Here is a 24,343-nt window from a genome sequence, read left to right on the forward strand (position 1 = left end):
AAAATAGAAACATGAAAAGAGCCAGATTTAAATGGGGTTTTTTTTACACATAAAATCCCTTATTTTTATATGAAAACACATAATGAAACACTTGCAATACATTGCCTTTCTTACTTTTGTGCAAGTAAAGTTTCACATGTATATCCCTAAGATATTTTTTTTTCCTTTTCAGCCCTGTTAAAATGATGCTACCTCATCAAAAACATACCCGGAGTTGTGTTTTGCTTCAGTCACACGTTTGAGTAATCCTACATTGTTAGGCTGTTTGCATCCCCAAAGCTCAAAATGCTGTGTTCAATTCAGTTCATTTTTGTAAAGCCCAAAATCACAGCAGCCGTTTCTTCTTAGGGCTGAATAAGATTTAGCCAACAGAAAATTTGAAAATCAACAGTGAAACAGACTTTGATCCATAACAGACCACCCTGTGATGTCAGGAAGTGGTAGTTTTTAAGTTAACAGATGCATTTTACCCTTTGTTCAGCAGAGATTGGCAATTCCAGATCTTAAATTATCCAAATGATTCTAGTGAAGATGTATGAAGTTTAATGTTTAAACTCTGCATATTTAGGCTGAGTTCTTCTCTCAAAACAGAACATTAAATCACCTTGTGATGTCATGTGGCAATATAGAAAGTGTCCCACTATTTTAAACATGTGGACGAAACAAAACACAGCTCTAATGTTTCCTCATCAAAAACATACCCATAAATCAGAAAATAACATAACACGAGCCCTTTATAATATACATTATATGGGTGCTGATTCATTTGCTTGTCTGTTTCCATTTCATTATCGATTCTCTAACTTTCTGTTGGTTAAATTAGTTATTATGTTCAGCCCTAAGAGGCAACTCCTGTTGTGATTTTGGGCTTTACAAAAATAAACTGAACTGACTTTAACGCTTGTGGAGCGTGCAAAGCAGCCAAATGCATCAGGTTGTGCCCTCTATGCTTGTACTATGTAGACCAATTCAATTTCACACTCCACTAAAATTAAAATGTACCGTTTTATGCAAGAATAACTTCAAGTAATCAGGTCTGCATTCATTTTTAATTATGTAAAATAAGATGAAGTGTAATCATGTGTAGTCAGATTAATTAAAAGATTTGAAGAAAACCCCCCTAAGATATCACCTAAACATTTATTTGTATATGTACATAATATATGATCATAAGTTAGCTTGACATAAAAAATAAAAAGACATGATAAAAAAGGTCCCAAAATAAAAACATAGCAGCCAGTAGGGGGCAGTGTTGCCTCGTGTCCAGGGACAGTGCAGATAGTGCATTGGGTGAAAGGATGAGACGCTCCATCAAAACCGGTTTTCCTTGTTCTGAGCCATAAAGTCCTCCATGGAGGCCTGGAGAGAAGAGCACAGTACAGTTCAATGTTGCTTCTGATCTGGAACCAGATTATTCACAATATGATGGTAAAACACAGACACAATATGATACTAGCATCAGATATCAGCACTGACATTACACACATTTATAGACCAAAATAGGATATAGACTGATAGAGTCATCAACATTTTCAGTAAGAATATACTGAATAATATTGGCCCAAAACACCTTGTAATATTTTTCAAAGTTGTTCTGTACTTAGTTTAAATGATAGAAACTTTGTTTAAAGGAAATTAATTACATTTTGAATCTCTAGAATTGGTTGATTGAGTAATGTACAGGTTTGTGCTGCTAACCATAAAGAGGGTTCAAATAGTGCTCGGGAGAGATGTTCAGATTACTCAAACATGTATGACAGACATACAACCACAACAGACATGTTTTTGAAGGGGAAAACAATGTTCTGTAGTACTGTGGTCCAAAGCAAAAGAAATGGGCCCCAATTCACAAAGCAGGTTGAACTAACAGAGTTATCCCACTTGGAGTTTCATTCCTGACTCAGAATGTGCCCTGTCTGATAACGCCGCTACAAACCTTATTTCTGAAACGAGCTAAACTCAGTGAACTGAGGATTCACCATGGCAACGGTGAACCGGGAGTCCTCCACAGCAGCATGACTTCCTGTCCCTCAAAGATGGACAGGTTAAATTCTTAAACTTTGACGTTAAGTGATACTTTATGATTTACATGATTATAAACACATTATGTTTTGTTATACTTGTACTTCAGCTCATTAAATACCATTTTAAAACTTATAAAGAGTACAAAGTGACAAGATGTAAATTTTTTATCAGACCATTAAGTGCAACATGCATGTAACATGTTTGTTACTACTTCAAATGCTCAAACAGTACTTTTATACTGGACATTAAATACATGTATTAAATTAAGGCAATTAACTCAACTTTCAGTTTAATGTAAAGCAAATGGATCAAACGTGACCAAACTCATTTAAGAAGTTTATCATAAGCAGCGAGTTTCACCACATTATACACTTACAGATTGAAACTAAATGCATAAAAAACAGGAGTAGACTTAAACGCTGAGTTAGAGGAATATGGTGACTGACTCAGGGTTTAGGTTAACTCTCTGTGAAACTTTTTTCAGAAATCACCCCAAAGTCTGAGTTTGGACTAAACCTGATTGTTGAAACAGGGCCATGGTCTGACAAAGGCTTTTGATGAAATGTTGTCCAAAGCTTTTTATTTTTAGATATGAGCGGCATGCATTTTTTTCATATTTAAGTTGCTGCTCTTTTCATTTGCACCTCTGTAAGAAGGACATTTGTGTGCATTTTCTGTTTCATTTGAGGGAACAATGTTCTAAGACGATAGAAAGCTCCAGCAGTCCAGTTTGCATATTACCCTCTCTTTAATATAACGGTTTCATTTTGACCCTGCTTTTTACAATACATCTGTGCTGGGTCAGTTTGTTTTAGGGTAGCGCTCCCTACCGTATGGTCTTGGATGTGTAGAAAAAAAAAAGTTTAAATTAATTTAAAGATTCCATTATAAACTTGACCACTGACCTGCATGAGTAGCCTCTCCTTCCTCATCCTCCTGTAGAACTGGAGCACTTCTGGATCGGCCCTCACCACGCTGGGGTCAAAGTCCATGACCCTGAGCCCCTCCAGACTGCGGGCCCGCGACAGAGCCACGTACGCCTGGCCACTCTCGAACACGCGTGCCAGAGAGATCTCCACACAGTCCAGCGTCATGCCCTGGAGACACAAGTGGATGATTGATTAAAAACAGGGACACACATAACAAATATTTGTGTCGATGCTGACATTAACTGAATCAGGCATCGGGTCCAGAGTAGATGGACCGATACCGAGCTTTGGTGTCGATACTGGAAAATCAACTTGGTCGGCTTAACCAATAAGGAACCATCCTTATTGGTTAAGCTGATATCCTCGTTGGGCCTTTAAACTGAATGTAATGGGACTATTTACAGGCTGATTTCATGCTTTCACGTTTGAACTTTTATTTATTCTGATGGTTTTCTAAGAGAACATCTGAACACCTTTTAAATACACGTACATAGACATAAATCTGTGTCCAGGACAGTTGAAACGTACTGACATATACTTAAATGGCCTTTTTTCCCCAAGAATTTTTATTTCTTGTCAAGTTAACTGCTCTTCACATCATGATCGTACGTAGGTAAAAGCTACTAAATAAGAAAAAAAGTGACAGTTTTTAAACATACTTGGGTTAACCATGTTCTAGAGAATTCTATCGTCTATCAGTCGTCTGGAATACTCATCACGTCTTTTCTCTTTTAGAAACACTTCTTACAAAAAATTAAGATTTCCAACAGCTTTGATTACAGGGTAGTTCATCACAAAGAAACGTCTAAGATGAGTGACGCATCTTGCTCAAGGACACAAAGACAATGCCTGTTAAGAATTCAGCTCAGTCATCACTTTAAAAAAGGTCTAAGTCTCATCCAACGACATCTGAATATATTTACATTTTTGGCCTTTTGCAAAGTTGTTGTGCGAGGCTTAGTTGGGATGCATCAGTCGTCCGTTTGGCCAATTTCAAAACAACGCATTAAAGAGCGATAGATTTGAATCTCTTAAAGTGCAAATGTTAAAGGTGCGATAAGCAATTTTACTGATGGGAGTTACGCTTGTTTGCCCGTCTCCATGGAGATATGATTGCCTTGATATGATTGTCCATATGACACAAAACTCAAGAAAATTACACTACATACAATATATTGAGTTTTAACTGAAATGGCTTAAAAAAACAAACAAAAAAACACACACACATTGATTCTTCCTGTGAAAAGGTCACCTCTCCACAGATTTGATCTATAACTTTGCCTGTGGGTGCTACGTGCTTTTGTGTTGTATAACTGGTACGTGACCTTCAGTGTGGTCAGTTATTGATCAAGTAGTCAATATAGTAATCATCTTTAATTACTATATTATACTACATAACCCAGAATAGTCCTTTTTACGTGAATGAGCTATACACTTCCACATAAATGTCAACAGTCCTTTTGCAGCTTTGAGAATAGGCCTTTCACGAAAACGCATTTTGAAGAAACATATCACTGAACTAATCACAGACGATTAACGAAAACATTGAAACAAATTTATGACAATTGAGCAAAAACCTACAGGAGAATTATCCACAAAAATTATTCAAAATGTACCATATGATTAAAAACGCACGCTACAATAAATACATAGCAGAATGAAACACTTAGTGAGTTTGTATCTATAAACTAGTTATTTATTCAACTCTCTAAAGCTCAAATCTTACCGTAGAACATAAAAAACAACAAAATGTACAAAGAAAAAGTCCCCATGATAAATATTGACCCACAAAAATGATTGCTCCATCTGCCATGTGTTGAACAATAACTCAATATAGTAATTATGACAGACCCATTTGTCAAATTGAAAATATTTTGGTTTTTAGTTTTTCCTCAGATGTCCGGCCTTTTTTCCGGGTTTCAGGTTTTGATGCGTTAATGAGATCTGATAATACTGCCCCCGTGTGATGTGTTATTTCCATGTTCCTGATGGGAAGTGATTGCACCGTTTATTTCCTGTGAACGGCCCATCTGCTGTAAATCACACAGGAGGGGTCGTGACCACTGAACTCAATTACCCAGAAGCCCCGGCGCTGTCCCTGGGAGCTGGATGGATCAGGATGTATGGATGTGTAGAGGATAGAGTTGATTTAAAGGCGCACACGGATATGGCTCAAAGGGCAGCACTATCTTGTTTACTGTTGACCGTTAACCCTGTTCAAACCTCAGGGGCAGATTGATCAAAAAAAAGTGGGCCATCGTCATGGCAATAAAGAGCTTTACAGAGAGTTAAAGGTCCTGTACCGGATTTTTTTCCCCCCATGTATTTGAGCAAACTGTCTTGCCCTAGGAGCTGCTTATTGAATAATCTGTACCAAGGTAAAAATATGTCCACTGTGTGCTGTCTGTATCCAATTATAAAGCATTTGATTGTCCAGGAAGTGCACCTTACCATGCTAGTTGTTAGCTTTGCCGTGATGATAAAAGTCCAGTCTCAGAGTTGTGAAAAGTGCTTATAAACTCATCGCTTTGAATAATTACGACGCTCGAATGCATTAGGTAAGTGAGAAATAACCATTCACATTTTTATTTTAACAGTTTGCAGTGGTCCAAAGTTGAGTTTCAGTATAAAATATTTCTTATACGTTAAAAAGCACTGCACCTGATATTTTGAGATTTCTTCAGCTCTACAACAGTAATTCACAGACAGAATCTTTTGCTGGATTTACAAAGCTCCAGATTTGATCCATTTTGCAAATTTAAGTAAATCTTTTATACTTTAAATGCATTTGTTCTGTAACATTTGCATTCCACAAGAAATATTTTTTACCAAATATGTGAGATAAAAGGCTTTTATATATCCAAGGCCAACTGTCCCCTAGTGTCATCAAAAATTATTTTCAAAATTGTGATTCCCATACCATCCATCCATTTTCTTCCACTTATCCAGGGTCAGGTCGCGGGGACTGCAGACTGAGCAGGGACTACCAGACTTCCCTCACCCTAGACACGTCCTCCAGCGAGACCTCAAGGTGTTCCCAGGCCAGCCGAGAGACATCATCCCTCCAGTGCGTCCTGGGTCTTCCCCATGGGTTTTCATTTTGGTTTCCATGTTGTCTTGTACTAGGCTCTGATATAGATTCAGTCCTTTCCTGAATAGTCTTTAAATGGTCTTGATCTTTTTTTCACTATCAGTACTTCAAATATTTTGAGTATTGATCTTGTTTTACAACCCTATTGCCCCACAATAGAGCAAGAGGAAAAGTGATGTGTTCAGCAGCGTGGAAAAGTACCAGGTCACCAGGTGTTGTAAAATTGATATAAAATTTTCCCCTGCATTCAAGACACCACTGCTTTGAAAAGATTCATGCATGTTTGAGTAATCTTTAAATTCAACCCCAAGAGGGTAAAATTAGAAGGGGAAACCATTAAAACATGGTTAAAAGCTCTTAAATCAATTTTGCATAATGTCTCTTTTAATAAGCGTGTAATAGACTTTGTGTTGTGTCCAAAGCCTAATCTTGCAGTAGCCTGTGACGCAATGGAAAGCTTTAGAGCACAAACCTACGGCCGAGCGGGAAAATACATAATTTGATGTTGGCCTTTTTCTTGATGTATCAATTTTGCAAAAAGGCCCTCATGATTCGTCTCCCATAGCAACAGTTTATTTGAGTGTTCCTAGTGCATACTTTGGTCCATTTATCTGAGCAATGTCTGGACAGGAAAAACAAACTCAGGGGTATATAGACAGGTGAGCAATGATGTGCTTCAGGAGGTAGTTGGGATAATGAAGTTATGAAGTTTTTCTTTTAGGGTGAAGCCGGGGCATGTGCAGTGATGGGAAGAATACTTTGAAAAAGTATTTACCGGTAGTTACAGAATACTAAATACCCACATTAAAACGTATTTTGTAATGTATTCTGTTACATGGGCCAATCAGAGTACTGTATTCTGAAGACTTGTAATTATAAATATTATACACACATTTTTATTACACACACACATAATACACACGCACACACAGAGAGGCACACACACGCACGTTTTTTTAACACTATAATAACTGAATACGTATAATGCAGTGTGGCCTGGCTTTTAGGCCCTCTCTCTGGTGCTGCTCCATCCTTTGCATCAATTTGTATTCTAAAACTTAAGTACATGTACAGGCCCTGTCACGATGATTATCATGTCTACTTATTATTCAAAGCATCATTTATTAAACAATATTTGAAAATCCTACCAAAATCAGTGATGCACTACCAGTCAAAAGTATAAAACTACTCATTTGAGCAAGTATTGATACTAAAAATGTCACATCAACCAACAGAAATGACCCTTTCCTGAAAAGCTTTAGAATGATTTTGAGCTGTATCATAACAAATATAAGACACATAGACTAGTATACACATATGGACCACTATGAACCTACCTGGACCATTGAGGGACAGATATAACATGAAAGAAAGTAGTACAACCATTTATGTTGAAAATCACACTGTACTGTCTAAGAGTGTTTTTAATTAACATCAGTATCAAGTATTTTTCTTATAGATTCTTTTCCATGCACTGAATCATTTCAAGCTGTATTGGGAGAGTAAGATCACACACACCTGGCTCTTGTGGATGGAAATGGCCCAGGCCAGTTTGAGGGGCAGCTGCTGGCGGCTCAGGTGGATCCCTCCTCCAGACTTGAAAACCCAGCGCTCCGGCTTCATCACCTCTGTCACCCCACACAAGAAGCGCACCCGCGGGTAACCTGGCAACCAGTACAATTCATTAAAGTGACTATGACAGGTCAGACCACTAATGGGCCAACTACTGAAACGTTTTTGCATTTCATGTCCTTGCATTTTGAATGAAATTCTTTGGTTTAGAAACTTTCACATACCTTTTAAAAAACACTCTGGGCCATTTGATACAAGTAGTTAAGAATTGTTTGACAGTGTATAAAATTCTTTGGACAAACCTGATTCAATTCAAGTAAAAATGTGTAAATATTGCAGTCGGAGGCTTTATGGGGCCTGTACCTAATTTTCTCCCCATGCATTTGAGCAAAATTTGTGCCAGTACAGACAGATGCAGACAGTATGGAGCAGACTTATGTTGTAAAAACAGCTCTTGAGGTCAAAATAATTTGTGTTTTATTGTCTGATAATCAGGAAGTGCGCCAGGAAGCATGCTAGCTCTTTGCAAAACTCTGCCAGACTACGTGTTCTAACTGCGTGCCAGACCACGTGTTCGTACAATAACTATTAATTTATTAAGGGGCAAGGTTACAGTCAGCTTCAGTGTCCGGCAAAAATAGTCCCTCAAAAGAATCCAGAGTTCTGCAGCACCTCCACTGGCTCCACCGCACTGCACGCCATCCGGCCTTAGCTCCTCGTCACTTTGAAATATACGCAGTTCCTATGGCTATGTGCAGTTTGGATCCCTACATACGTTAAAAAAATTAACTAGTTCTCACTTACCTCACCCTAGGCTCAAAGTTACATGCGTCTTTCACATTATTAAAACCGGTTCAGTGCCTTTAAAAACTCAGTACCACCATTTCTTTTGTCTCTTCCCTCTGTAATGTTTTTGCTTGAAGTTGTAATAATGGTCACACCAAAATTGCAACATGTGCAGTTTCACTCATTCACTTATTTAGTGTTATTTCACTGTCGACTCATTGCTTTGTAAATGAAAGTGAATTGTTGTCTGCCTAAAATATGAACTTGCTCACTGTCAATTTGGAAATTGTATTTCCATAAAATTGTTACCTAGCAACAACAGAAATACCTTTACGTATGCCACATCTGCACAGTTTTATTAAAATGTGTAACATGTCATATGCACTTTAATGAATCATGATGCATCCTAGGCGTCCCAGGCCTTTTTTCAAGAATAATTGCAACAAAAAACACACCACGACGACGACAACCTAGGCCAAAAAATACTGACCATGTTTTTGAGTATCAAAGGACACGACCACCCCTCTGGCTCCGTTCACCAGTCCTCGGGCCACATCCAGATTCTTGGTCAGCATCACCTGCAACAACAAGAGGAGGAGGTTTTCTAAGGCCGACAGCACACATCAAAATGAGTCATCCATCCAGGGACTACAGTAATGTAGGCTCCATCATCTTCCAAGGGCCAACACAATAGAACACACCGCAGGTGAGTCTGCTCTGTACCTACTTTGTTCTCCAATTTTATTTTTGTATTCAGTGATACGTAGAAGATTCTGCAGTATCTCATTGTCATTTTGGTACAAATGAAAAGAAAATTTGCTGCTCGTTAGCGTGATGTGCAGCTCTCCATTGAAGGTGCCAACTCTTTGTTGTGATGTTTACGGCGATGTCCGCTGACTTTCACAGAAAACTGCGGTGCCCAATGGGAGCTGATTTGTTTCTTTTAGATCAATATTGTGATTTAAAATGCACAAATTATAACAATCTAAGACACCTGTGGATCATTATAACGATAAAGAAGACACAAGCACAATATGTCTTCTTTAAGATTCACATTTAGTAACCAATTTTAGTTTTTGATTCAAACCCTAACCCCTTAAGTAGTTAAGTCTTAATACATTATTTGTCATTATGACTTAAGATTGAACCAATCTATGAAGTGTAAAAACTATAAGGTTGTATCAAAACAAAAAAAAGCTATTGCTTTAGTGACTTGCCTACAGAATGTACACTTGCAGGATTCTATGTAAATTATTATTTTTCATTAGTGGTGTGCAAAAATATCAAAATTGATACATCGTATTGTTACATTTAATTATACAGTATCGATATCGTAGGCTGCTGTATCAATATATATCGCCAAGAGTATATTTTACCAAATTATTCTGTCAAGTTTATTTCATATTAACTTTGGTTTCACAATCAAAACAATGAATCAAATGTTTTGCATAAAGACTTTTAGTATCACGGTTGGGATTTTGTAAATATGTTGTGATCTTTCAGAACCATTAAGCTGCACATGTCCCTGTGTAAATGTGGAGCTCATATAAGCTGTGGATTATTCATTATATCAATCTATGCATAACTTATGATGCATTTAAAAACATGCAAAAAGTTTTTCCCTCATCGTGTTTTTGTCTTTTTACAATAAGCTTACACAAGTATTTTCCTGTACCTGAGCTCCCACTTTGAGCTGTAGAACGCTGCTCACTGGACTGTGTACGTCGATGGTCTTCTCCAGAGCAGGGTCACTGTCCAGAGCCTCAAACACACGGGCAGCTCCTGAGGGGACAGTGACACCTTAAATGAAATCAAATGCGTACAATTATTTGTGTTTCTGACATTTGGTTTAACTGCTCTGCATTGTTAGCTGGTTTTGGTGTCAGTTGTGAATAACCATATTTGTGATGTTTTGTTGTTGTTTTTTTTTTTACAATAATTCTAACACCAATTCGATATCAGTATGAAAAAAAAATTTATGTTTTGTGATCGTAGAAGCCAAACAGGGTTGGTAGACTGCTGGGAATATATGGTGCCACAGTGGGGCAGCAGTGGCGAAACTGTCATTGTGTTCTTACGCACGACACTTTGACCACCCTATTCAAGACACAGATTTCAGTCCTTCAGTCTACCCCAGACAGCTGCGGCTACAATAGTGGCCACCAAGTGTAGAGTGAATGAATGCATGGAATTGTCTGAAAAGCACTATACAAGACAAATGTTTGTCATTTTTACCTGAAAGCCATCACATCACATTTTCCCCATTTTCAAATTAAACTTTTAGCTGCAGCTTATGGAACAGTTTAATTAACAACTGAGTTAATCAAAATGAGTGAAATCTGTGGGTCAACGAGCCTCCAAGCTGCTTCTCTACACACCTCATCTGAATCTAACAGCCCCTGTCCCTCTGCACCGCCCCAGTCCCACCACACAGCCCTGCCCCCCTGAGCAGAAGCAGTACCTGGCAGTTGCTGGAGCTTGTTCTGGTTGGTGAGCTCCACGTCGTCCTTGTGGGTGCAGAGGCGTGTGGCCAGGATGCCATCCCGCTCGATGCTGTGAGAGGCGCTGTGCAGGAGCCTGGAGGTCACTTCCTCTGTTACTCTGTGGATTAGAGGAACAGGGCTAAAAGATCCAACAAGGCTGAGGACGGTGTGTTGTAGGACCCATATTCACTCTGATCTAACACATGAGGCTACACAAGGAACACTGGGTTTGACTGCTGGAATTAGGGTTGTCAAATGTATCGAAAGTCAGATACTAATCGATACTAGTCATTTGAGCAGGTATCGATACTGAAAAAAAAAAAGTCACGCAAGCCATTCAGAAACAAGATCATTTTGAAGCAGTCATATTCACAGGACAGAAATTAACTGAGTTGTATCAGGACAAGTAAAAAAACACAAACTGATTTACGCCCATGGACCACTGTGTGTAATCCCTGTCGTCCAGGTAGTTTCCAGATATAAGGCCACATACTAATGGTAATACTGGTAATATAAAAGAGCATTATTGAGTACTGTTATTTAATGTTGAAAATTACATTCTATTGTGTAAATACAGATTCCGATAACCTAATGATGATAAATTTTGAATATCAAAATAGAGTATAAATTTGCAGCCTCATTCCAACTAGTGTTGTCATGATACAAAAATTTCAAAGTAAAAAAAAATGTATATATATTGCGATGAGATTTGCAATTTTTGTTTATCAGCTCATATATTTCAGAGTGCGCATTGTCACATTCTACCACGTGAATACAACCTATTAAAGGGGCCCATATTACACCATTTTCTGTATTTTTCTGTTTACTATACTGATTCCACTTCTTTGAAACAGAAAAAACCTTTAACAATGATTTAGTATGTTATAATGTTTCCTGGAGTTGTGTTTGGTTTCATTCACACATGTTTAAACACGCATATTTAGGCTGAGTTCTCTCAAGCAGAAAACACTTTTTAAACTCCGTACACCTTCACAAGGTGGAACACAGTGGAGCACTTCCAGTATTACTATATTATATCACTCGACTCATTTGGATAATGTTAGCTCAAAAGGTAAAAGGTAGCAGTTACTTTGAAAACGACAGCTTCATGACACTGCAAGGTGGAGCAGAGCTTTAACCTTTGGAGACTTTTGAATAACCCTACATTATTAGTCTGTCTACATGTGTGAGACAGACTAAGAGTTTGTAGAAGTAACACGGGAAAAAGCTCACAAGAGTCAGTTTTGCATAATATAGGACCTTTAAGTAAAATGTAAAAATCCAGAATAGGAGTGTTTGAGTGGTTTACCTGCCCACCCTCACGGACTGCAGCAGGGAAATGAAGCTCTGGTCCGTTTGGCGCCGCACCTCTGTCAGCTCCATGTTCACCTGGATCACTTTACGCCAGCTCCTAGACTGAGGGACATGGGAAAGAAGTATAAACTAGCATTTTAGTATTGGATTTTCAACAAATATAGAAACTACCGGTAGATACTCATTTGAGCAGGTATCAATACTAAGAAAGGTCACATCAACTGGAAAGATATGACCCTTTGCTGAATATCTTTAGATCTTGAGGTGTATCAGAACAAGTATAAGACACATAGGCCATGTACCAAACCACCAAAATGCCCTTAAATGCACCGTTGGAAGTGTGCGTCGTAGGACATTACGCAACTTCCGCCGCGACAAGTGCTGTCCCATCTCAACGCACGCGACGAATGTGGACGAACATGTGCCCAGCGTTTCCATGGAGATCGACCGTAACAGAAGGCCGTGGTTGGTCTAGTATACACCCATGGACCCCTATGGAACCTACCTGGACGACTGAGGGATTACACAGATATAAGGCCACATGGGAATAGAAAAGAAAATACTACCATTTAATGACAATTATATTGTCTAAATAAAAATACATTTTATTATCATCATCACGGTATCATAATTGGTATTGATTTGGATACTAAGGCATAGATTCAATACTCAAGTTTGGCATTTAAGTGTTGCCAACAGACTAAAACTTCAGATACAATACTAATCATTCAAGTCATTTGTATACAAGTATCATCTACTCTTCATCACAAAAAAATGCACTGTAACTCACAAATTGAAGGCTGTCTCCTCAGAGAGCCGATCTTTGTAAACACACACTTTGACAAAATACATTTTCTAATAATTATCCTGATGACGATAGTGATCCGATACTTTGGCAACAATCACTTAAAACAGACCTGCTCGTCTCTAATGAAAGGTTATTGCTTTGTCCTGAAGGCTCCACAGCATCTCCATGGAGACAAGCAGGTGGCACCTCATGTTGCCAAGTCCCCAAAGTTACTTCTAAAATCTATTCTGTGAGCCTCCCGCAGATCTGACCATTTTCTATAATAATACACCTATAATTAAGTATTCAATACAGATGCACTACCAATCAAGTTTGGACACACCTTCTCATTTAAGGCTTTTTAAAAAAACATTTTCTGCATTTTGGCTACTTTTAGTGAGAATCTACGATGTAAATGGTCATGAAAATAAATAAAAAACGTAGGTGCGTTCACGTAACATTCCACATCACAAAAGAATATTCCCATCCCTGTGATCCTTTATAAATGGGATCTAACCTGGAAGCAGAAGTTGGCTTTGTCCTTCCCTTTTGACACAGGAGGCAGTTGCAGAAAGTCCCCACACATGATGAGCTGGATCCCTCCGAACGGCTCTGTGGACCTGCGCACCGACCTGAAATACACACACACAGACATACAAAAAAAGAAAATTATCCACAAAAACTTAAAAAAAAAAAAAAAAAAGCCACATTATATGCAAGTTTTAATTTTATTTTTGTACAAGCCCTTAAAGAAAATAAAGAAAATATTTTATAATTTTCTATTAAAAAGTACTGCTGCCAAACATGATCCTGATGTTAACCATTGTCACGAGCCTAACCTTGACCTTTTTTTTACCTCATATCCAACTTTAAACCATGTCATTCACTGTAAAAAGCATTTACATCATTGGGGCCCTCAAGTGTACAGATTTGAATCGCCACAATGTGATAACTACGGACTCACAAATAGGCACGGGACGATATTGAACTTTGGTGTCACTATTATGGTTAAAATGATTGTGATTACCGATTATTAATATCCATAACTTTAATAATGATCATGATATAATTACAATTTGAATATCATGAACAGGTTCCATATTTTGACATGTGTTATATTCAATTCACGTTTATTTATACAGCACATTTAAAAACAACTTCAGCTCCCCAAATTGCTTCACATAAAAGTCAACAAAAAACAAATATCCAGATAAGTACAATAAAACACCAAGATATCCTGTCTAGCTAGTGTTAAATGCCAGGGAGAAGAGGTGGGTTTTCAGCCTAGTCTTAAACTGACAGGATCTATAGTGTCCATAATGATCTCTTCTAGACCTGCGTTAAGTACTTTTTTTCCCCTGCACATTCGGGTGATATATTGGTGATTATCTTTATCAGGCTTTTATAAAATGTCCCAACAATCACCAACAATTAATGCTCTCTTTTTATCATGATAAACCTTACTGCTTATTTTCTTACTTTTAATTTGTGTGTGACTATATTGTCCCATCCTTAGCCAGTCTAGTCTCTGGTTGGACTCAATTATCTTAAATGTTTTGTGGGAGGGCGGCGTGGTTAATAGAGCTACTCATTTCATAATGATCACGATGCAGACATGGTTGAATGGTGCATCAGTCTCCCCCAGATGGATGCACTTTGGGCAAACACGGGCCTCACAATGACTGTGCGGAGGCCATTAACATCTGTTCATCTGCACTAAAGCAAATGACTGCTTCAAATGAGACACACGACTGAAGGCATTAAATAGCTTGCACAGAAAAAGGTTCCAAGAAAAAGAACAGTGCTGCATTCAAAATCTGGCTAGCAAAGAAATGTACCACTTGCTCATGGTTTGTGTGTGTTGTGCACAGATTTGTATCCTGCTTTTGTAAATTTATGGAGAAATATTGTGTTGGAGCATGGGTGACATAGACTTGTGGTTAGCAGTGTGATCCTGTCCATAGCAATAGAATGAGGGTGTATTGGTGGTGTTCGGAGGGCCAATATTACAGATTGACAGCCTCACTTCCATCAGTCTGCCCCAGGTCATCTATGGCTACAATGATAGTTTACCACCGAGTGTGGAGTAAACGAATAATGCACAAAATTATAAAGAGACTTTGAGCATCTGGAAAAGCTCTGTGTAAAAGCATTCATTTTGTATTATCTTTCATTGTAAAAGACTTTGCTAGATTTTGGAGGAATACACATGATTCAAATACTGATATATACTGACAAAAGCTCATCTGTAGTTCAATTAAAAAGAAATCCCAACTAATAAAAAAAACTGAGACTTGCAGTTCTTTATAGACAAGTTCATCTTTAAGTCAATTTTCCAGAAAATCCTCATGTATTGTTTCTGCAATCCATTTAAACGCCTAATTTCAAAAACATTTGGATATACAGTACCTGGCCACAGACTCGAGCTTGTCGAAGTATTGCCCCTCCACCATCGAGACCTCGTCGATAATGAGGTGCTTACAGCTGGTCCAGTGTTGTAACACGCCGGGCCTCTGAGCCAACTCAATGCACTGGTCCAGAGGAGCTGAGCCAGAGCCGATTCCTGGAACACAGGACAGAAGCTCAGACAGAACAAATGACATCTCCATATGCAGAGGGTCTTCTGAATGTGCAGCAGAGATTAGGAAATTAGAAAGTGGAAAGAGCCAGTGGAAGAAGTACTCAATTTTGACTATTGTATTTTGATGTGATACATGAGAAAAATCTGTAATATAGCAAGTATCACACTGTATTTTAATCCATGTTATAATGCTTCCTCATCATTAACAAACCAGCAGTTATGTTTGTTTCATTCACATGTTTAACACACAAAACCTGTATATTTAGGCTGAGTTCTTCTCTCAAGTTGAAAATAGTTTGGAGCACTTTGTATTACTACATGGCATCACAAGGTGGAACACTGTTTTTAAACTCCACACACCTTCACTAAAATCATTTGGGTAATTTCAGCCCTGGAATTGCCCATCTCTACTGAACAAAAACATAAAGGTAGCAGTTAACTTGAAAACTACCGCTTCATGACATCACAAGGTGGAACAGAGCATTGAGTAATCATTTATTTTTAGTCTGTGTAAATCTCTAAAACTCAAACATGTGTGAATGAAACAAAACAAGTCCAGGTTTTTGATGAGGAAACCACATTCTAACCTAATTCTAATCTAAGTGTCAATTTTGCATAATATTAGGACCTTTCAGTAAAACTATCCGTTTAAAAATGTACTTTAAGGAGTAAAAAAGTTATTTCAGACAGGTTTTTAAAATGTTACTTTTGACAAAAAATAAGGATTTATTTTTGTTAAAAATCACAATACCATGATCAACACCAAATCTAAATATATTGCAATGTGAAGGCTTCACCTGACAAAAACATACCATTTTGATGTACAGTATGTGCTTTTTGAAAACCAAGTTTATCATTTTCCTATGTCAAGTTTGTCTTAAAACAGCTGTGCCTGCCTTGGTTTACTCAAACTTTAATACAACTGAAATAGTCAAAAAGTATATTAATTATTAATTATTACTGCAGTACTTAACAGGCATATTTCAATATTTTTTAATATTGTGTAGCCCTAAAATAATAATAATAAAATCTCTCTCTATATATATTTTTTTACCATTTAGTTTGTGTTAAACAGATCAAATTTGAACAATTTGAATTTTAATTTTAGTTCAAAATTTTTTTCTTACTGGGTCTTAAAAAAATAAATAAATGTGGTTTTTGCCCTTTGATTCAAAATAAAAAAAAGAAAATTATTCAGCTATACAACTGGATTAGAACATTGAGATGGCTCCTACAAATTTCTTTTGACAATTCTTCCCAGAAACGCTTTGCGCCCAGAGTCAAAAGAAACAAGATGGCCATAATCACTCCATTTCTGAAAACATGCAGAGCCAAGTGCTTAACTGTTCATTAAATTTTAAAACAGTCTCAATTAGAGACAGCATGTCCTCTCATTACTAACACATGCACTATTACTACATGTGGGATGGATTAGGAAGTTGTGATTAAGTACTTAATTCACTCGAGTAATTTTTTGCTTCTGTATCTGTATTTTTTTAATCACATGTGAACTTTTAATATGAAGTAAAAATATTTCTCAGACTAAAACATCAAATGATTTTAAGTGATTTTAAGTTATTGAAGAAACAAAATATACAAAAACAGCCAGAAAGGTTTAGAAACCAATTCAAAGTTGGGACCTAAACTCAAATTAAACATGCTAAAAATAACTCCCCAGCCATTTTAGCCGGTCTCAGATTAAGAAAAAAACAGATACTTCACTACATTTGAGAGGCAAGTAAGGTAAGGTAAAGTAAGTAAAAAGTATCCAGTACAGATGGCCAAAAGTGTTACTTAAGAGTACATTTGACAGATTAATAATATTTTGTTCTAATTATTACTTTTTGTTAAATATGTATCATGGTTTTACATCAGTTAACTGGCAGTTTGTGAAGAAAAAGAGTACACAGAACCTCTATCTGTATCATAAACATAGAAATTCAATCCAAAATGCTGAGACTATTTATGAGCAAAGTTTAAACATTGATTTAACAAAATAATAGTCTTATCATTTATTTTTATTAGTCTAATCATAACTATTGTGTTAATTTGACATGTTTTGGCCCTTGTAAAGATTATGGTTGCTAGGTAACAGTTATGAAATTACCTCGACTACAGTCTGATTGTACATAGGCCACAAACGTGACATTATGTAAAGTCAGATTGTTAGTAAAATCTTTAAGTGCATATGACAGGTTAGACGGCTCATTTCATCATCATCATTATTATATTAAAGTACTGTAGTTTTATTGTTGTACTTTGTTAGCTTCCACCATTATGATTTGGACATGTGGGTTGTTATATATACTGGCTGATAAAATAATCGTAGACCCACCTGCAAAGCTGTGCAGGGTGGTGCCTCCGATGTGACAGGCGGCCACCCCTGTGCTGGCTGTGGCATACGTGCTTTTAGGAGGCAAAGAGCCGATGATCCTCTTCAGTAAGAACGACTTCCCTGTGCCTGAATTGGGACCAATTATAGGTTCAGTAATTGCAAACCAGGATGTGCGCTGTGCACAGACCAAATTCAATTAGAAAGACAGACGTCATGCTCTTTTTCTTTTGTTTTTTTTAGTACATGTTTGAATAAGTATTGTAGTCTTTTTCTCCATATGCCTTTAAAACACAGACGGCATATGGTAAAAAAAAAAAAAAAGAAGTTGTTTACAGTAACTACAGAACAACTTGGCTCAAAACACCTCATAATACTTTGTCCAACATTATTCAGTAAATCGCCTTATTACACGAATTTATAGACCAAAATAAGAATAAGAACGACTGAACCGATATCTTGGAACAGATACCAGTGTCGTATCGGTGCATCCCTAGTCTAGACTGATTCATCTTCCAACGGTCTGACCTGCGCTCCCAGTGAAGAAGACGTTCTTCCTGCTCAGCACAGCACTGAGGACCGCCGCCTGCTCCTTGTTCAGCTTACACGAGGGCAGCGACAGGATGGGCTTCTTAGAGGGGTTAGCCTTCACCTGAGAATCATGTTTACAAAGATTACACACACACAAAAAGCCTCCTATGATGAATGTTGAACCTTAAAGAGAACTTTCTGTCACCTGCTGGGACAGACAATAAAACTCATCTAGATCCATTAAATGTCCAAAATGGTGTAAAAATGAGATTATAAAAGTGACATTTGGTGCAGACTTTGCTGGTTCTTGGTTTGGTGAAACAAGCACTGCAATGTTTCCCATAACTATGATAGAATATATTTAAAAATATTTGTGCCACTTTTGTCTGAACAAATATAGTTTGTTGCTCATAAACAATAAAAATATTGTTATTCATTCAATTGTTTGCGGCAGTGTAATAGTCCAGGCCGTTTTTAAACTACGAGGTAGTGCTGTCATTTTCAATATTAAATTGTAGTTTTTTTCTATTCCCATGTGACCTTTTATCTGTGTAATCCCTCAGTCGTCCAGGTAGGTTCCATAGTGGTCCATGGTGTATACTAGTCTGTGTGTCTTATACTTGTACTGATGCAGCTCAAGGTCATTCTAAAGATATTCAGGAAAGGTTTTTTCTGTCCTGTGAATGTGACTTTAGTACAGATACTTGCTCAAATCTAGTTTCAATACTGATTAGTATCAGATTTGATACTTTTGACAACCAGATTATGGGGGTTCACCATAATGAATTAATGGAAAACACAGTATGGCTGCCAAAATAATCACTATCCAAATAGTAACAGAGTAAAAGTAGAATTTAAACTAGATGCTCATTTGAACAAGCACAGATACACACAAAATCAAAAGACGCTTTTTTCCCATTTAAAAAAAAAAAAAAAAAAAAAAAAAAAAAAAAAAAAAAAAAAATCAAACTTGTAAAATATTCTATTTCAATTTCAAGTACTGAGACAACATTAATAAAAAGCAATGGAACAATGTCATTTTTGGAGGAGTTCTTTCCCTGGACTTCTCAAACTGCCCGTACTACCTCTTATCATGTGTCTAGACATCACAATTTGCCAAAGTCAGACATCGACTCGTGGGATACCATAATTTGTCTCATTAACCATTATCACCATTAAGTGTGTGTGTGTGTGTGTGTGTAACATTTTGTGAAATTTTTTTTTGCTCCTGGCCAGTAGAGCAAATGAGATCTGCAGATAGCCATAATTTCTTTATTCATTAATGGTTTTAATAAAAGGTAGGGTAAGTAATAGGGCTGCAATAATTCATTGGAATTAGTTACAATGAAAATAAATAATATCTGTATTTTACTTATTAAATTAAACTGTGAGCAATAATACAGAATATTGACAAACGACATGTATCATGAGGCTTTTAGTCACCATACTTTGACTTTTGTTTGAATACATTTTAACCAAATGACCTCAAAATACAAGGACATTTCATGACCATCAACTGTATGTCGTATTCGCTCTTACTGGTCTGAAAAGGAACCACCATCACAATTAGCAAATCACAAAGGCTGCAATTTTTTAAGTGCTACAATTTCTTCCAAAAAAAAAAAAAGAAAAAGTCCTGTCTGCATAAAAACTGCCAACCCTGTAGTTTAGATCTGTACAAACATGTTCTGAAAAGTGATTCTTTTATTAGTTTGTCAGTTCATATTTCAGATTTTGATCAATTTTTCTCATTATTAAAACATAAATAGCAAATGCAATGCTGAGAAAAATTGCTGTTCATTCAGCCCTAATGCCAGAACTCAGACCCTCCAGCACAGTGTTCAACTGCACAGCCTGACCTACACACTGTATACATTTAGAGATGGGCCTCGATTATATATACTGGGATGATATTTGCACTTTATAGCATATCGGCTATTGGCCTGCAATCTCCAAGAGAGGCCGATATTTAGTGTGGCCCAAAACAGCAGCCTAAAGAATATCATAACGCTTTATGTGAGCACTTTACTGCACAAAATGTGACTACACTGCTCTCTTATCCAGTTTGTAGTAAATCAGGGTTGTTTAATCAGCCCAAAAATATTAGCTATTGGTTTTAGAGATCGACCGATTGTGATTTTTTTCTTTGTCCAACCAAAGGATGATAAGGTCTCCCAATATTTTGATTGTTGATTTTGATTATTTTCCCCAAATTATGTAATTCAAATTTTCTACAAACTCACACACAGCCCCCTGTTTTAACCACAAACCTTTTGCTGTGCAGTCACATGCAGTTATATTTTTTCACTGAAGTGTTCAAATAAAGCTTTGTGTGTACTTTTTAGGCAGCAAGTCGGTCAAAACAAAATATTGGCCCGTGTGGGAGATTTAAGGCTGATGTCCAATATGCTAAAAAGTGCACATATTGGGCCAAAATATATGCATCATGGAAAAAAAACAAAAAAAACATGATTAATCTCTGATGCATTTTTATCAGTAGAAATTTAGCCTTAAAACAAACTTTCATACTCACTGGACTAAAGTTGCAGTCAGCTCTGGTCCTCTTCACCTGCTTCCCGGTCGTGGTGCTGGTTCTGTTAGTCCGATCAGAGAGCCCTGCACTTGGGTTAGTCTTGGCCCTCAGCTCATTCACCTTCTGGATGTCTTTCTGCTGGAGGGGGCTGATGGCTTCAAAGCTCCTGGGCAGCCCAGCTTTGAGTTTCTCACGGTGGCTTATCTGTTTGGTCCCCTGTCCCGTCCGGTGCTTTATGCTCAAAGTTTTCAGAAAGGCGCTGAGCTGGTCTGGAGGACAATTGGACAAAAGGATCTGGGTGTTGGACGGGAGGAGGCGGATTGTACACTTGCCTTCCCGGGCAAATTTGGTGAACAGTTTAAACTCTTTGACGCTGTAGCTCTGAGGGACTTTTCCGTCGTGGAGTCGGAGTATGAGCTCTTCGAACTCATTGCGACCTAAAATGATGGAGGCTTTTCGCATGACCTGTTGGCAAAAATTATTATTTGATTTTAAGTAATAATAATACATAACACATTATTTATTTTTATATATATATCTCTATCACTTAAAAGACTATAGACACAATAAACTAACGTGGGTGGGACTGGGGCGGTAGAAAACTGAGGTGCTCAATGGGAGCTGAAGTTGCCGCAAACGTCATCACAACAAAGAGCTGGGAACTTATTGGCCCCTCCTATGGATAGCTGTACATCATGTTAGAGAGCTGAAGATTTTTTTTTCATTTGTACCAAAATGACTATGCTATAAATGCTACATGTATCTTTGATAAAGTAAATCAAATTGAAGAATTAAGTAAATACAGAGCTGCGGCCGTGTGGCGGTGAAAGTGGGGGTTGATCGGCAATACTCAAACATGGACAAATCACTTCCAATACAACTTTGAGGGTGGTAAATGGGAAGAGAAACTACTATAACATGGTTAAAGCTCTGAAAAGTTGACTTTGCATAATAGGTCTTTAACAGTTTAGAAAATTACAGCAAGTCAAAGTTTCTGATGAGAAGAGAGTGTTCCAGAGGGTTGGGGCAGCGATAGCGAAGGCTCAATCCCCTAAGGTCCAAATAAAATGATTTAAGTAATAAAGACAGGGCTGTGCAATTGAAATTAATCAAGTTTTAGTCAAAATCAAGACCCAAGGTTTCAATTTCCAAAGGCTACAGCTCATCCTGTCAGAAAAAAATAAAACTCCTGAACTCTTCTCCAGACCATACGCTTTTACTAAATATAATAAATCTTTTATTTTATTTTTTTAAACATACAATACATAAACATACACTAGTTTCATTGTCTTTTTAGCGATCATGCTTCATACTATTCTTACCTTCCATTTACCCTCAGCTTTTGCCCCTCTGAAAAATGAGCAGCTTAAATAGACTTCTGAAGAGTTACTAAAATCACAGATACCCAGTAATCTGACGTCACCCTGTAAGAGAGGCGTCACCATTAAATCGATCAAATCACTGACCTATACCAGAGACACATGTTAGCCTCTGGATTGACCCAGATGCCCTGATTACAACTAAATGCTATTCTATGCCTTCGATTCCTTTTGTGATTAGATTCTTGAACTGTGCCTGAGGTTTTTTTTGTTCCTGAAGCCATGTGAATCATTATGACATAAACTTACACAAGAGAGCAATGCAGTTTCCTGGTGCTGCAATCCATAGAGCAAAAATAAATCTAAAACCAAAGAAGCCTGGTTTCATCTGTACCTGTCTGCGTGTGGTCTGTCCAGAGCAGTCGAGCTGTTCCACAGTCATACTGCACTGCACCTGGACTCCATCCTGAGAGGACATCATGGCTGCCAATTGAAAAACAGCAACACAATCATGTCAGAGGTGGGATATTTATTTAAAAAAAAAAAAACGCAAAAAAGCTGATACAAAAAGGCAAGTCTATTCACATTTGTCTGACCTTACAAACATTTAAAAACATACTAAAAATACTGTCATGCTCACATAACGCATGAGTGCATCACAGTAGTCCACACAAAAGCTTCCCAGGCAAATCCAGCATGATCTCGCTGTGTATTTTTGATACAGATGGATAGATGCCTGGGATTCTGGGTCCCTGGCAATACAATATCAGCACGAAGGTCAAATGCACATGTATTTGCAGATCTGGCTGCAGATGGGATTGTGCAGGTCTCAAATAAACAGCTCGATTATCATTTTCACATACATATGGACAGGTCACAATCATAGCGCAAATAGTGAGTTAATCTATATTTGTACTATTTCTCTTCTTACCTTGAATTAGATGTTTATTTGTTTTTTATTGTTTAAAAGTTGAAGCCCTCAGTAGATCCGGGCGCAGCAGCTGCTCCTCCGCACGACGCGAAAAAAACCTGATTTCAAACCGAACACACGCGCCTCCGGCCAATCACAGAGCACCGCTTTGACCAATCACAGCAGGGTAGTTTAAACTTTCAGCCAATGAGCACTCACGTACACGCCTTTAACCTCACGCTGACCAATCACGGCTAACGTCAACCCGGAAGTATCCCAACAGTAATAACAGCTGTTCGATCACTTTCCTTAATAATTTAGGCGTAAACTTGAATGTAGACACGTTTAACAATGTATCTGGGCTAACCGTAGCCTGTATATGGTCTGTGTATGTATATAGTTTATAGCAAACGCACAGTTTTAGCCAAATGATACGGCCACCGGCATTAGAATACACAGGCCGAGGGCGATAAACACAATGAGGAACAGATGGCAGCCTCCAGATGGCAGCACTGAGCGACAATAGGCTAATGAGGTTTAAACTCTCACCAAACTTTATGGGCTACAATGGTCAGCGTTCTTACAAAAGCAGAAGATTCTCAGTTTGCTTCTCAGACTATGTGGGGCTCTGTTTGGACACACCTTCTCAATCAGTTTTCTTGTTTCTCGTTTCTTGTTCCCTTACATTTACTACTTTCTACATTTTATTTACACAAATATATAGTGCAAGATAAATGAAATTCTGTTGCAAAGGAAAAAAAGTCAAATAACCCAACTAAATATTTGATATGAAGTCTCCTGAAATGGTTTTCATTTAACAACTGTGCATTGTCAGGGTCAAGGAATGCCAAGAGTGCAAAGCAGTGATTAAAGCAAAGGAACAATTTTTAATTTCAAGCTAGTTTTGAGTTATTTTGAGTTTATTTTTGTTTACTACATTCCACATATGTCCATTCATAGTCTTGATGGCTTCCCATGACCAAACAATGTAAATAACAATGGAAATAAAGAAGAAACAACAAAAAAGCATTTCTAAATTTTGGTGTTGTAGGCTCTCTTGCCCTGTTATGGTTGGGTTAAATGCACAGAATATGGACACTGTAGGTGAACCATCTTTGACCCCTGCTCCAACTAGCTTCTACTAGGTCTA

The 24,343-nt window shown here is 37.6% G+C and overlaps 1 protein-coding gene across 1 annotated transcript; it reads right to left on the bottom strand.

Moving 5' to 3' along the window:
- Positions 1-1,036: 1,036 nt before the first annotated feature.
- Positions 1,037-22,773, bottom strand: pif1 (PIF1 5'-to-3' DNA helicase homolog (S. cerevisiae)). Its single transcript, XM_033982365.2, has 13 exons — positions 22,678-22,773; positions 20,965-21,429; positions 18,429-18,552; positions 17,904-18,029; positions 15,397-15,550; positions 13,505-13,619; positions 12,196-12,302; positions 10,865-11,004; positions 10,079-10,185; positions 8,894-8,981; positions 7,564-7,709; positions 2,931-3,122; positions 1,037-1,359 (listed from the first exon to the last, which is right to left on the bottom strand). The coding sequence occupies exons 1-13, from the start codon at positions 22,762-22,764 to the stop codon at positions 1,312-1,314; spliced, it is 1,899 nt and encodes a 632-aa protein (XP_033838256.1). The 5' UTR covers positions 22,765-22,773; the 3' UTR covers positions 1,037-1,311.
- Between the last annotated feature and the right edge of the window lie 1,570 nt (positions 22,774-24,343).

The sequence above is a fragment of the Periophthalmus magnuspinnatus genome, chromosome 17 (assembly GCF_009829125.3).
Source record: "Periophthalmus magnuspinnatus isolate fPerMag1 chromosome 17, fPerMag1.2.pri, whole genome shotgun sequence".
Lineage (NCBI taxonomy): Eukaryota > Metazoa > Chordata > Actinopteri > Gobiiformes > Gobiidae > Periophthalmus > Periophthalmus magnuspinnatus.